Below are 14,499 nucleotides of genomic sequence, written 5' to 3' on the forward strand. Positions count from 1 at the left end.
AATGCCATAATGTTCTTGATAGAGAGCTTCTCGGAATATATCATTGTGGAAGTGGTTGAGTCAATTGCATTTGTATATGTGTCTCCCGTCCTTGAAAAGACATTTGCCACTGTTGGGTAGCCAACTGAAATCAAAACTGACACTGCACTGACCTTCCAGGGTGCGGAGTTCAAGGATCTCTTCAAACAACTGGGGATACACCACTGACACATCATCCCTCAGCACATCATCCCTCAGTAGCTTCAGACCAAGGGCGAGGCCGAACGATTTATATGCACCTTGAACAAGACTCTCTGAATTGCGGTAGCCAAACAAACCAATCATGAACGCCACCTCCAGTTGTTCCTCCGTGAGTACACAGGGACACCTCACTGTGCAATCCAACAAGCCCCATGGAATCTGATGGTCAACGGACCCTACCGGAATACCATTCCAACGTACCGAGGGTGGGCACCATCACCCCATGACATATAGGGAACACAGGCTCGGCGCTCACAGCATAACACCCTCATGAGCCAAAGACGAAGGGTACGGACATGGTCAATCTCACCAGGAGATATGGTGGTCATAAGAGATCGCAGAACCAGGTGGAAGTTCAGGACACCAAACGAACCAGGAGTCTGGACAGTTGTAAAAGTTGAGGGGACCATGATAAAAGCCTATAAAGGCCGAGAAACAGTGGCTAGGAACATGTGTTGGGTCAAATAAAATTGTTGTCACCCCCCCCCCCCCTCCATCCCCCCCAACAGGTGGATCATGCAGACGACGGAGAGGCCGACTTGCCGGAACCCGAGGAATGTGATGAGACCTTCACGAGTATCGGGCACCATTGCCGGAGGCCGAGGAATGTGATGAGACCTTCACGAGTATCGGGCACCATAGCCAAGCAGCTGCAGGAAGTGCGTGCACCGCCTAATGACTCAAGGGACATCCCGGTCACAGAGGTCTTGTCAGGCCAAACTCAACACCAGGGATATAACTTAAGGCCTAGTCCTCATCCAAGCCAGCAGCTTAGAGACATTGTGTGCCATCTCGAATAAACATTAGGTTTCAGACTGAGTTGGGAAGGGATGTATTATGTTAGCGGTCCTGCCTTTCTGCATCATCCAGAAATACATCATACAGCATCCTCTGGCCAGGCATGGCCAGAGGGGATAAAATAAACTTGTGTTGACCGATGTGGTTATACTGTGACACTGTATGCCCTGTGTGTAAGTCCTCTGGGCTGCGAGACCGGGGAGGAACTACGAGGGCCCGTGACCAACCCCGAGGGCCCTGTAACAAATGTGAGAGCTCAGAGTACAAGAGTTGGGTATCAGGGACAGATTAGAATTGAAAAAAATGGGGGGTGAGTAGAAATAATCAAATGGGTGGCAGAGCTTGTTTCTGAAGAGGGCAGGGTGGACAAGAAAGGGGGTGTGAGTCAAAGATTCATGGAGAGAAAGAAATTATGAGGGTGGTAAGACAGGCACAATTACGCTGAATGCATGTATTTGGTAGATAAAGTGAACATGAACAAATCCATGAGTCAAAAATCAGATAGTAGGTCATTTTTTTTACTGGTTTGCTTACTTAAGTGGGCACTAGCGAACCAACATCCAATGTGTAAAACATGATTAAATCCAGGAAATTCTACAAGCACAAAAGAGGTCACACAGTACAGCAAACTAATCACCGGAGCGCTCTCGATCGCTCTATTACATCCCACATTAAATCAGGCGATGGCCTGTAAAATTGCCTTTAATTGTAACCCACCTTGTTTCATAATTGGCCACTATCTTGCTTCCAACATAATCAACTTTAATTCTGATTCATTCAGTTTATTTCAACATTCATTTTATCTTCCGAACTTTATGAGCAACAAAGTTGTTCATGGTATAGCAGTTAAATTGAGGAATAAAGAGTAAATCAGCAGCATTCATAGCAACTAACCTGTAAGGCTTCTTCAGGCTTGCTGCATATCTTTCATAGAATGTATCTTCCCTGGTTAGTGAAGCCACGGTTCTTATGTTTTCAACAGCCTCTGTTGATATCTAAAATGGCATTGCAACAAGCAACACATTAATGAAACATTAATACAGTTTTGTACAAGCAAATTACAGCTATATTTGTTTGTTGCTGTAGTTCCAATGGATAATTAAAGTGGTCAGGAGACGAGACGAGTGGCATTTAAAAACAAGCATTTGCAATGCAATAGGTCTCACATTTGCTGGAGTTTAAGCTATTAGTATGGTAAATGGCAATGCCTTCTATTTACATTTTAAAACCCAAAACATAAATAAAAAGCATTGTCATGTGCACTGTCAATAGCTCAATCTCGTGTGAATGCGTAAAAGAGGAAAATTCGCCAAACGGACGTGGAGTCATGTGTCCAAGATCATACAATGCGACCAAGCGGGTAACCCATGATTAAACTATAATTCTCACCGCTTAATAGAAATATTTCATAACGTGCTTGTGCTTCGAACCCTTGACGTACTTATAACAGACGTTACTATATGCCTACTCGGTGCTACTCATTGAGTATGATAGGGTAGTCCCAGCTTGTGTTCGATTTGTCTTTCATCCGCAGACGTATGGGCAGCATGCGCATAAACCTGCTGAGCAGCATCCCCTTCTAACATCTAGACCGTATCGGAGAGGTGCTGAAACCTCCGGTGGCTGGAGTGATCAGGTCATCACCACCTCCAGACCCGGGCTATAAAACAGAGGGGTGACTGGAGCGCCGTGCCGAAAGTATTCACAAAGACATAAGAAACCAACTACTCTCTAAAATCATTGTTTTTTTTAGTTAAAGAGGATGTTTAGTCCTGTTGCAGTGTTTTTGTAGAGAACCATGATCTGTGGGCAGTTTTCAGCCCCACGCTCCTCAATCTGCCCTTCCCAGGGTCACCATTCCCCAGTGGCGTGCTCCAACCACGGTCTAGTGCAGGCGTATTCTTCTATTGTGAGTAGGGGTGCAGCTTCAAACGTGAACTAAAATGCAGTGCTTCACAAAGTGTGCCGCCTTCTGTGAGCTTTATTCTTCACAAGGCATGCCACCTTAGGTGGATTTTATTTTAACCACACAACCATTCTTCTGTTGCTGTTCTTTACAAGACTGTTCCCCGCTGTGTCTTACTCTCTTATACACACACACCCTTCCCCAACACATCTTTCTGAAATCTTCTATTTGCAGCTCTCACCCATCATCTCCTTACAAGTCATAACTGTAGTTCGACTTTGTACTGCTTCTTACTTGCGTCACCTCCCTGTCATCATGCCCTCCCTCTCACACATGCACTCTCTCGGGTAAACACAGCATTTTTGTTTCCTTTGATGCTGTCATCATTTCAATAACTGTGCATACTAACTTCACACTTTTACATAAAATGGCACTTGCAATTGACACGCAAGTGACCATCAATCTACACACTCTGCAGAGAGGCCAAGAATTGGATGAGCATTTATGACCCACTAGCTATTTATGCCATTACATTACAAAACATGATGTAATCGGGGGCAACCAGGTAAAACAAGCAATAAAAACAACAAGAGGTCAAGATTGTCCTGGCAGCTTCGAAAGTGAAAGCATGCACAGCGCGCTGCTCATAAACAAAATAAATTGTTCTGACCAAAGTAGGACAAACTCAATAGAGAAAATAGTGCTTACAACACCCAAAAAAAATAACAGTACCCCGTAAGAACCAAAGTAAAGGGGCCAATAGCCATGGGAGGGTACAAATTACGACATGGCCACAATAAGGAGGAACTAACAATCCTCATAATCAATCAGACGGCAGCATATAGGAAATACAAAGACTCAAGCCAATTAAAACCATGGGCAGAGAGTGGGCGGAGCTCCCACAGAGCTTCCACTCCATACTCCATTACTGCATGCCTCGCAAAGCGAGCAGGGCATGCTCGCTGCAGCTAGGATAGATGCGGTCCCGGGGAGGTAACCCATTAGGTATGATCGAGCGATTTCACCAGCTAGGAACAGTGAGTCCCATAAGTGAAATCGACCCCCCAGCAAGACCATGAAGAGTTATTATATACTTTAATAACACCATCAATCTGATACAAACGTATGTATTTCTAGTATGAACGCATGCTCTGATTATTAAGTGTATTACTTTAAATATTCATTGCTCCTAAATCCAGGGACATAGGAGTGGCAAATGCAGGGCTGGTCCCTGCATGGTCCTGAAGAAATGCTAGGGGTAGCATGAAACATGTTGACCTTATTCGCTCACTGAATCAACCCCATTAAAGGTTGATCTACAGTGACACTAACCCCACTTTTAACATACCTGCCTAGGAGCTAAATAAATCTGGTGAGGCCCACTAAGCACGGTATTCTTAATTCACTCACACCCACTCCACCACATTTTCTTGAACCACACATAGTCTTTCACGCTTAAGTGCTCCTGCGTAGTCCGTGAGTCGCAGCACGCCCCTTTTCGTAGAGAACTGGGATGGCCCCAATGATGAAGCATGTCACCGTGGGGCAAACCCGGTGAGTGAGGGGACACTAGAAAGACATTTTTCTTTCTTTGAAGGTTACACTGATTAAGTCAGTCAGTCACCTACACTAGAGCTAGGTCCCAGGATCCTACACGTGGGATCCCTACTTATGTATTAAGTCTTTTGGAGGACGACCTGGTCTCTCAAATCCTCCTTCTCCCTCTGTTTCGTATTAAAATAAGATACCTTTATCTATTTTCTCTGCTGCGCTACCATGTGATGCAATTATTTTTTGTGTTTGACAATGTTTTTCACTCTATGGTCTCTTTCATAGGGCTGTGTTTCGATTTGTCATTCTTTACTTCGATTGAGGGTCTTGCTATATAGGAGAACACTCCAGTAAAAGTAGGTCTCTGTTTGCTTCCTGAATAGGAAAATTACTGGCATTGTTTTTTCAAGAAAGGCACATGGTTAGCAAGGATCTTCCTTAAAGAGGTCTTGATTACATGTCCTTAGAAATGTAGGGAGTGGATCTTAAACAGAGTACTAGTCAAGTCAAGTCAAAGGTTTTATTTGCGTAATTAGTTAAAATTGTTAAACAGAGTACTAAGGTACAAGTTATTGTTTGTCATTGTTGGACTTGGCCCTTTTGGCAGGTTCACCCCGAAACTTTTTGCATTCTCCTAGCTTTTTTCTATAACCTGGTATTGGTAATTTTAGGCCTCGGAGCACTTTAGCACTGTGGTCCTTTGTAAAGTGCGTGCACTCTCTGTGTTACATTGGTAAGGTTGGCCTGCCCTACCATAGGAATTCAAGGGGGATTCCCTGATAAGGTGTGTCACTGGTAATTCCGGTTATGAGAGGAGCAGTGTGGTGAAGTCTAATATGTATAAAATGGTGAGAATAAATGCTGTGCAATGGTGTGCACAGATTTCTTATGACTATGGGAGAAAGGCCACTTTTAGAAGTTGGCATTTCTGTGTGCTATGTGTCTGCCTGATGTGAATTGCATGTCTGGCTTGTGAGTGACAGGGGCTGGGAGGAGTGTGTGGCTCCAGGAGGGGCAGGGTGGCAGCGCTAGGCTGAATGGGACATCTGTGCTGGGAGTAGTGGAAGTGGTAATTCCCTGACTCTGGATAGGAGTGTGCCTGCCCTGTACAATGCTGGCTCCACCCCCTGTGGTGTGCCTGATCACCTAGCCCCCACCTGACAAAGGGGAAGAGAAGCTTGCAAAACAAAGTGCTCCAAATCCCCCTGAACCAGTTGCATCTGGTTCCCCCATACCCTGCACTAAAGGCAAAGGATTAGGTGGTATAAATAGAGGGGCTGTGACCCCATGAATTGGGCCAGTTCTTGTCCTGCTTTTGCTGTTTCTGGACTGCTGGGGCGTCCTGCTGCAGGGGCCCAGGAGGAGCCGCCATGGGGGCTTACCTCCCTGCTGGAGGGCCTAGGGCCTAGTGTGCTTGCCTCCTTGCGCCCAGCATTGCCCCCTTAATCTGCCAGGACTTTGTGCTACATTTTATGTTCCCCTTGAGAGAGGAGCCCTGGAGCGTTGCATCACTGGGCTACAGGTTGCTGCTGAGAGAATCCCCAGTGTAAGGATTCCCCCATGATGCCAATGAGCGGGAGTCTACCCCACGTTTCGTGCTTTCAAGTGGGTGCCCACCCCGCATTTTGGTGCTTAAGCACGGCGGGTGCCCACCCTGCATTGCCGTGATTTCAGCTAGTAGGAGCCTACCCCGCTTTATGGATATAAAGACTGCGGGAGCCCACCCTGCATGTGGTGTCTGTCGGCAGATGCCTACCCCGATGCTGTGTGGCCCTCGAGAGGACCCCTGGCATGGGGATCCTCCAGGTGTGCGGAAGAAAAGCAGGAGCCCACCCTGCATGATCACGGAATCTCGGAGATTGCCAAACGGGAAGTCAGGCAACAGCTGCCTGATCTGGGGTGGAGCTACGCGCCTTCTGGGGCGGAAGCTGTAGTGCTGGACCGGCGGGGCTCCCATGCTCGAGGGAAAGCCATGCAGCATCAGCAGAGCCCGAGGAGACGTTCGGAGCCTAGAAAGGTTCCCCGCTGAAGTCCTGGCCCGGCCAAAGTCAGGAGACGCACAGGACCCTGTTCCCGGGAGTGAGCTGGCCTGGAGGAGTCCCGAGAGGACGGAGTTGCCACTGCAGCCAGAGGGAAGTTGGAGCCTCGCCGGCTCCCAGAAGAAGGATGAGAGAGCCGCGACCAAGAGCCCAGTGAGTGGGGCTGCGTTCCAGCTTGATTGGTGCCAGAGTTGTACCAAAGGTGCCCCGGGAAGGGGGGCACTTTGATTGATAGAGTCCCGATGCGGGGGACTCGCGGGGCACTACAGAGCAGAGACGGAATTCCATCTTGGGGCCATCTTTGTAGGAGTTCCCGAACGGGGCTCCTCAAACACAAAGAGTGCCAGTTCCTTGTGGGGCCCGTTGGTAGGCCTCACTCGTTGAAGGAGGCATTTCCGAGCTCTGTTCTCCTGAGTGGGACCAGAAGGGCACATGGATGCCAGGGCCAATTTGGACACAGCTGCCCCGCTTGACAGTGGGCAACTGCAACGTTTTGCTCCTTGGGTTGGAGGGCACAGTGAGTGCCAGTGGCCCCAGTACTTTCACAGCTGCAGGGCAATTAGCGGCAGCTGCAACATTTAGGCTGACATTTCTTTGGGGGCAGTTTTTGTGAAACAGGAGTGAGGTAAAGTCCTCTGCCCCAGCGCAATTGCGCACTTTTAATGTGGCTGCAATAGCAGCCAGTCCTAACAGTTGGGACATAGGGCATCTGAGCTCTCTGAGAAGGCCAGTTGGCCAGGGGGACAGGGTGAGGTTGATGAGGTGCCAGGTCCTACTGTGATTTACATGGTGGACAGGAAATGTGATTTATGCACCGTGACCATGCCTAATGTGACTTATGCTTGGGATGTCTATGACATAATGTGTTTATGTTTAGGATGTTTAGGCAGTCCGTGTTCATGCTGGTAAGGCCTAGTGTGTAATGGGTTTATGCTAATGAGGCTTGGGCCTAATGATTTATTGCCTAATGTCATGTTATATTTCAGGATGGGGTCTAATGCTAATGTGATAAGGCTTAGGTCATTATGGTACCAGTAGTTAATGGTTGTTTTTTACATTTACTTACCTGTTCTGATGGTTCTGACCGTGGCCTGGTCCTGTATATAATCCCCTGTGAATATTGCCTAGTGCCAGCTGGCACAGTTTTAAATGTGTGATTAGGTTTTTAATGCCTTTATGATAATACAAAGGCTATTTATTTATATAACCTTGTGTAGAGTTTCCTTTGTGGTGTGCCGAGTGTGTTGCTGCTGTGTGAGTGTGTGTGTGTGTGTTGCGCAAACGCTTTACGCATTGCCTCTGAGATAAGCCTGACTGCTCGTGCCAAGCTACCAAGGGGGTGTGCAGGGGTTAACTCCCTTGCTCTGACTAGAGTGGTGTTTATGCCTGGCTTTGGCGCAAGCCTTAGACAACCAGAAATCCCATTTCTAACAGTCTTTCATCACAAATAGGTACTGGCTAAAGTAGAATGGTATTTGGTATAACCTGTTCTCCAAAACAAGACCAGGATTGCCTAATGTAGTGCTACACAGTGCCCCATTGTTGGCTAGTTTTGATGAAGTTATTAAGGAAGAATACTTTCCTTTTGTGTTAGACAGGTCATAGGAGGTATGAAGGTGAAAGTGATTTACAAGTAGGCAATTGTGAAATATGGCTTCATCTGGAGTTAGAGGATATATGGGACTGATTGGCCATGAAGTTTACTTTTTTCTATACATAACATATGCTCTACAATCAATAAATCATCAATAAATGTGATAGTTAGTAAATCGATGAGACAAAGCTCGACATCCAAAAACTATAGAACACTGAGCAACATCTTTAGAAGACATCTCAACTGCCCCAGAATCAGTGTTTTTTAAGGCTATCATTGATCAAAGGTCTTAGAAGATGCCTGCAGTTGTTTTCTCACCAAGGAAATTTCCTCACACTTGCATTCACAGCCGAAATATGGGCTCAGAGTAAAGAATGACAACACAGGGTGAAAAATAAGTAAGACTTATGTCATGTATCCATCATACCTCAGTTAGTCAGTAGTGCTCAGAAGGCCTGGCAAAAAAATAACAAACAAGCATTATTTTGCATTTTGTGTCTCAAGCCACTTACAAATGTGTTTCCACTTGAGATGGGAGTCCAGACTGCTGCATCCCCTTACAGCGATTCCATTTTTCTTAGCCTGTTAAAGTACACGATCTCTCAGCTAAAAAAATCATCAAAATAGTGTAGCTTGTATCATCTCAGTTCTCCTCTGGAAGGAATCAGTTTTTCAAGAATGTGGTCACTCACTATTGGCTATCTGCAGCGAAGAAATTTGCTTTTAGTAGTCGTTGTGTGTGCCACTGAGTGCTTGCTGATCTACTGGGTGTAAATACTGGACCTCAGATACCACTACTTCAGTACTCTTCTGGACTTGAAGATACTCTATCCAGAAGGTTAGCTGTGCTGCAGAAGGAGTGCTACTCTGCTGGACTGCACTCTGCTAGACTTCTGCCTTGCTGTGCTATTGCTTTGCTGCGGAAAACTGCTGCCTGCTGGCCTCCTGCCTGGGTTATAAGGAGTGGAACTACATCCCTTGAACCCAGAACCCCAGTGTGACTCCAAGGCTTAATAGGCTGGCCTCCTGACTTGAGCCTCAGAGACAGAATGATCCAACAACTTGCACTTGCACCTGGACACTTTCACTGGTGAGTTGACCCTGACAAGTGTTGCCCCCCCCTAGTCCTGGACCCTTAGAAGTGAGCCTACAGTGCTCTGCCAGCCTCTGTGGACCCAGCAGGACTGACATTTACTGTTGCATGGAGCAACCCAACCAGAAATGAATGCATTGACGTGTGGATGAGAGCAAGAGAATAAAGACCCGCATAACTTTGTAGCCCATCACTGCATCGGAGCCGCTGTTGCACGATGCAACCTCAGCGCAGGGCCTTGCATCTCTCATTGACAGCATCCTCAATGATGACATCAGAATCCGCACGGCAGCCTTGCAGCTTCTTGGGAACTGATGCATCACCCGGACTGTGCAACACATCGCTGACTCCAAACTTTGCATTGCAAGCTCTCGTTGGCGGGATCTTTGAGGACGACGCAACCAGGCCTCACACCGCAACCTTAATGCATCTTGGGGCTGATGCATCACTCCACAGTGCAGTGCATCCTCAACGCAGAGCCTTATACCATTCCACAAAGCAGGATTAAAGGAACTTTGTTCAGCAGGCCTAACTGGGTCCTGTAGCCGGCCTGCGCTCCAATGGAGCCGGACCGAACATGTGTCTTTGTCCCAGTCCTGTGCGATGAGATATCCACAGTTGGCGCCATATGCCTTTTGGTGCATTTTTTTCTAAAATCTTTAAAATTGAATGTTTTTAGTTCTACTGATTGGATTTTTGTCGTTTTGGTCTTGTTTTCTTTATTAAAAATTATTCTTGTCTTCCAACACGGTTGTGGGCTCTTTTTCTTGTGTGTTTAACTGTGTTACTGTTTAAAGTGCTGCAAAAATACTTTACACAAAGCCTGACTGCTCTGTGTCAAGTTACCTGAAGGTTGAGCACAGGTTAACTTAGGTTTTGCGTGTTTTCACACTCAGAAGAATGTGGTTGCTGCTTGAGAAGGGTTTGACCCCACTCAACCAGTAACACCGTTTCTTACAAGTGTTAAATACAGTTTATCAGAAGTTTAAATAGAAGGACATGTTGTGTGCAGTTATTTTACAGCTTTTCAACACACAGTCAAATTTGGATACTGATATGTGACTTCTAAATTTTTATAACAAACAAACAGCATTTACAAACTCCCCTGGACACACTACAGGGTGGGCGGAGACAGCTAGGATAGAGAAGATCACCCCACCCTCGACTCGGTGGACTGGGAGAAAGATACTAATAATATGATAATAACTTACTTTTTTATCAATTTATTTTTAATCTGCTGGCTGTTGGCAGGGGGGCGACGCTCCTCTGCCATAGCAGCGTAGCCGCCACTGGGGTTGGAATGTAGCTGGTCTTAATCGCCCCCTGAAACAACAGTTAATTAAAGAGAAGATACTTGTTTACAGGCCGCATCTCCCATGTCTTACTGAGACTAATTTAGCATTTAGAAACAGGATGCTTCTTTGGCAGTTAGGGTATAATATTTCTTGTACAACTCAGCAGGCCTCAATCCGAAGGGTAGCCATTTTAAACATTTGTTCTTTTTAGTGCAAGGTACTACGGACTGCACCTGATCCATATGGAAGGTTGTTAGTTTCCCAGATTGAGGTAGCAAGTCAAGTCTACATTATCTGTACTGTCTACCGTCCCAATAAAGGTGACCCAGAGTTACTAGATATGCTAAACCTTGAGCTAGCACAATGGTCCAGTGATATATTGATCCTTGGTGCTTGTAATTGTATTATGAGTTATAAGTTGGGTACAACTGATATAAATGTTAGTTTTTGTATGAATAAAACTCAGCAGTCTATTAAGGAGTTAGCAAGGGGATATGGCCTAGTTGACCTCTGGAGGACATTGCATCAGTCTGTACTCAGGCATACATATTATTCTGCGTCTCACTGACATTGCTCTAGAAAATATATAATATTATTCTCTCAAGGTTTAATGGGTGATTCTAGTATGGAACTGTGTCCTAAGATAACTTCACATCATAACCCCTTGATACTAGTGCTTTAGGTCTGTGATTTTTTTAAAAGAATCTCGAAGATGGACATTTCCTAGACCACTATTGTCAAATAGAGCATTCATAAAAAGGATGCATAGACAGTTGGCTGATTTTACATCAGCTATCATGGGCTCTTATTCTTCAAGTAATGCGAAGGACATTTTGAACGGTTCTTTCATGGGTGCCACTGCACAGTGTTTTTTGTGAACCTAATAGGCTCCATAAGGGTCAAGCACAGCTGCGGCATCTTGAACAACTTAGATGGAAGAGAAAACATGCTTGAAATTTTCTAGAGAAAGTCTCTAATGTGCTAAATATATGATTTTATATGATCTAATGTTGGTGTAGTGTTGATTGTATACAGAAGGATAAGGCTGCTGTGGCTTATATTGCAGTAGGGTGTCCCTATTTGAATATGGAGAGAAAGTCAACAAGGTATTGGCATATAAAATAGCTTAAAAAAAGAATCATAACAGGGTTAAATGTATTAAGGATAAGGACAGAAAAAACACTTATAAACTGCAGGGCACCCTTGAACAAGTTAAGAGCTTTTAGCAGGATCAATTCACTGAGAGACAGGCTCCGAATCAAGGTGAGTTGGATGAATATATGTTAGCAGCTAATATTCTTAGGTTAAGTCCACTGCAGGTAGAGGCACTTAATGAGGAGTTCACTTTTTAAAAGCTAAAGGATGTTAACAAATCACTTCCGTCAGGTAAGTCAGAAGGAGAGGACGCCATGCCATTGGAATTCTACATAATAGTCATAGATTTGCTGGCATCTATTCTACTTATGGTCATTCTTCATTTCTATAAAGTAGGAAATATTCCAGGCTCTTTGAATTTAACAAATATTGATATCTTTCTTAAAAAGAATAAGTCAGCAGAAGACAAGGGGTCATTGGCCTATATATTTAAGTAATGCGGATGCTAAGAAATATGCAAAAGTATTGGCCACAAGACTGGCTTCCTGAACCCAATATTTTGTATGTTCACAACAACACAGCTTCATTCCAGAAAGAGATACCACCAATCATATTAAAGCTGATATAGCATTACTCAATGCTGCTAATACTTTGGTAGATAGGTTGGAATTATATTATTAGATGGTGATAAGACATTCAGCAGGGTCATGTGGCCTTTTCTAGTGACTCCCTTGAAAACGATGGTCTTAGGGGATAGATATGTTGATTGTGTTCAGTGCTTATATAAATCAATCAAGGAATTTGTAGAGTGCACTACTCACCTGTGAGGGTCTCAAAGCGCTAGGAGGAGGGGGTTCTGCTACCGCTCGAACAGCCAGGTCTTGAGTGGTCTCCTGAAGTTAGTAGGTCTTGGGTCAGCCGTAGGAGGATGGGGAGGGTGTTCCGGGTCTTGGCGGCGAGGTAGGAGAACAATCTGCCACCGGAGTTCACTCTTTGGATGCGGGGGATGGTGGCGAGGGCGCGGTCAGCTTAGCGGAGCTGGCGTCTTGGGGTGTAGAAGGTGAGTCGTCTGTTGAGGTATGCTGGTCCGGTGTCATGGAGCGCCTTGTGTGCGTGGGTGAGGAGCTTGAAGGTGACCCTCTTGTTGACGAGAAGCCAGTGCAGGTCTCTCAGGTGGGGTGTGATGTGGCTGTGTCAAGGGATGTCAAGGATCAGGTGGGCCGATGCTTTCTGTATGCGTTGCAGTCGTTTCAGCAGTTTGGCCTGGGCTCCCGCGTAGAGGGCGTTTCCGTAGTCCAGCCTGCTGCTGACGAGGGCCTGGGTGACCGTTTTTCTTTCTGGGAGGGAGGAGGCAGCTGGGTGGAGGGAGTGGACAAATGGGCGGGCAGGGGGTGGGCCAAAGGGGACGCAGCAGCTGGAGAACGGGGGCAGCTTATATCAGCCCCCAATGGCCTGTGTGGTTCTGGCTGGACACTGCTTATCTGTCTTTAAAATCTCCCATGGTGCACAGCAGAGATGTCTATTATCTCCGTTCCTATTTGCTCTTTATCTGAAACCATTTTTTACAGCATCTTATTTCAATCAGTGGATAACTTCAGTAGCCTTGAATGGAACTGAGATCATATGAACCAACTCAGGCCATCCAATGTTTTGCTGGGTAGGCTGAGAGAATCGGGGCAGTTTCTGCTTACCATCTTATTCTTCAATAGACCACAGCTATTCTTAATTTTGCTTCTATTCTAAAGGAACCAAGTGTCGTACCTGTTACAACTGCTTCTGTTAATAGGATAACTAATTTAATTCATGAGAAGCTGACTTCTTACTGATTGTCTACTGTATCTTAGTGTATGTGTGTATCAAATAGGGGCTGGGTCTGACTGGAAGTTCTTACTGTGCAGGCATTCAGACCCTAACGACGTTGAGTCAGTAAGATTTAGGGTAATTGCTGATGTATGCAAGGGATGAGGAGACATCAGCTCTGCTTTTCAAATGTCATCTCTACAGTCTATTACACCTCTTTGGGTAAACCCATCCTAATTGTCTAATTAGCTCTCACCTAGATAGCACATGTGCTGTCTATTCGAGACATTTTGTTTTATGCACAGTGGGTTTACAGCCAAACAACAGCTTTAACATTGGTTTGCTGTTGCGTTGTTCTCATTTCCTTCATTACGGTTTTTGGAGGCATGCCTGTTTCATGACATCTTCTTGTGATTGGCCCTTTCACGGAGCATAGACAAGTACTTGTGCCCATCCGCTGCTCCCATTTATGGAGCAACTTTTTTTCCCGTTCCAGCACTTCATGAGTGCTTGCGTTTTCAGGCCATCTTCCACATCCCCATCCATGGTGCTTCTTTTAACTCTCACCCGCCACCTCTCCTTGTTGTTTTTTTTCCTCACACATCTCTGCCCGACTCTATATCTTCTCCACCCTCACCCACTCCCTTCATGTTTTATAAATATCTCCTTACACTCGTTTTTAGGTCTCGGCTTGGCAGCGCGCAAACGCTGTCTCTCAGAGACTTCAAGTAATCAGTATCAGGGGTGAAAGTCCCGGGTACATACTCTTGCCACTTGCCATTTGTTAACTGTGAAATTGCTCTTCTTAGCAGGATTGTGGTTGGCTGTGCATGCGATAACTCACTTCCATTTTATCCGGAAGCAGCACTGCTTACCCACAGTTTTCTTCTGCTTTCATGTTTTAATTGTGCCTGAGGGGAACTTTTTTTTTAGGATTTTTGCAGCCCAGCAGGCTCACTTGCATACATAATTAGCATGGAGCTCGTCACGAGCGCCGCGCTGTTAATTATACACAATCAGAATGGCGCTCGTCATGATGCAAGTTTATACACACTTGTACGTTGTATTTTTATATTAATTTAATTATA

The 14,499-nt window shown here is 45.5% G+C and overlaps 1 protein-coding gene across 3 annotated transcripts in view; it reads right to left on the reverse strand.

Annotated features, from left to right (window-relative positions):
* Positions 1–14,499, reverse strand: part of LOC144784709 (ATP-dependent translocase ABCB1-like) — a 916,046-nt gene that overhangs the window by 268,412 nt on the left and 633,135 nt on the right. For all 3 annotated transcript variants that reach the window (XM_078663661.1, XM_078663660.1, XM_078663662.1), the window contains one exon: positions 1,933–2,033. In XM_078663661.1, the coding sequence (XP_078519787.1) occupies positions 1,933–2,033 (101 nt within the window). The remainder of the gene's footprint in view (positions 1–1,932; positions 2,034–14,499) is intronic.

This window comes from Lissotriton helveticus, chromosome 10, assembly GCF_964261635.1.
Source record: "Lissotriton helveticus chromosome 10, aLisHel1.1, whole genome shotgun sequence".
Lineage (NCBI taxonomy): Eukaryota > Metazoa > Chordata > Amphibia > Caudata > Salamandridae > Lissotriton > Lissotriton helveticus.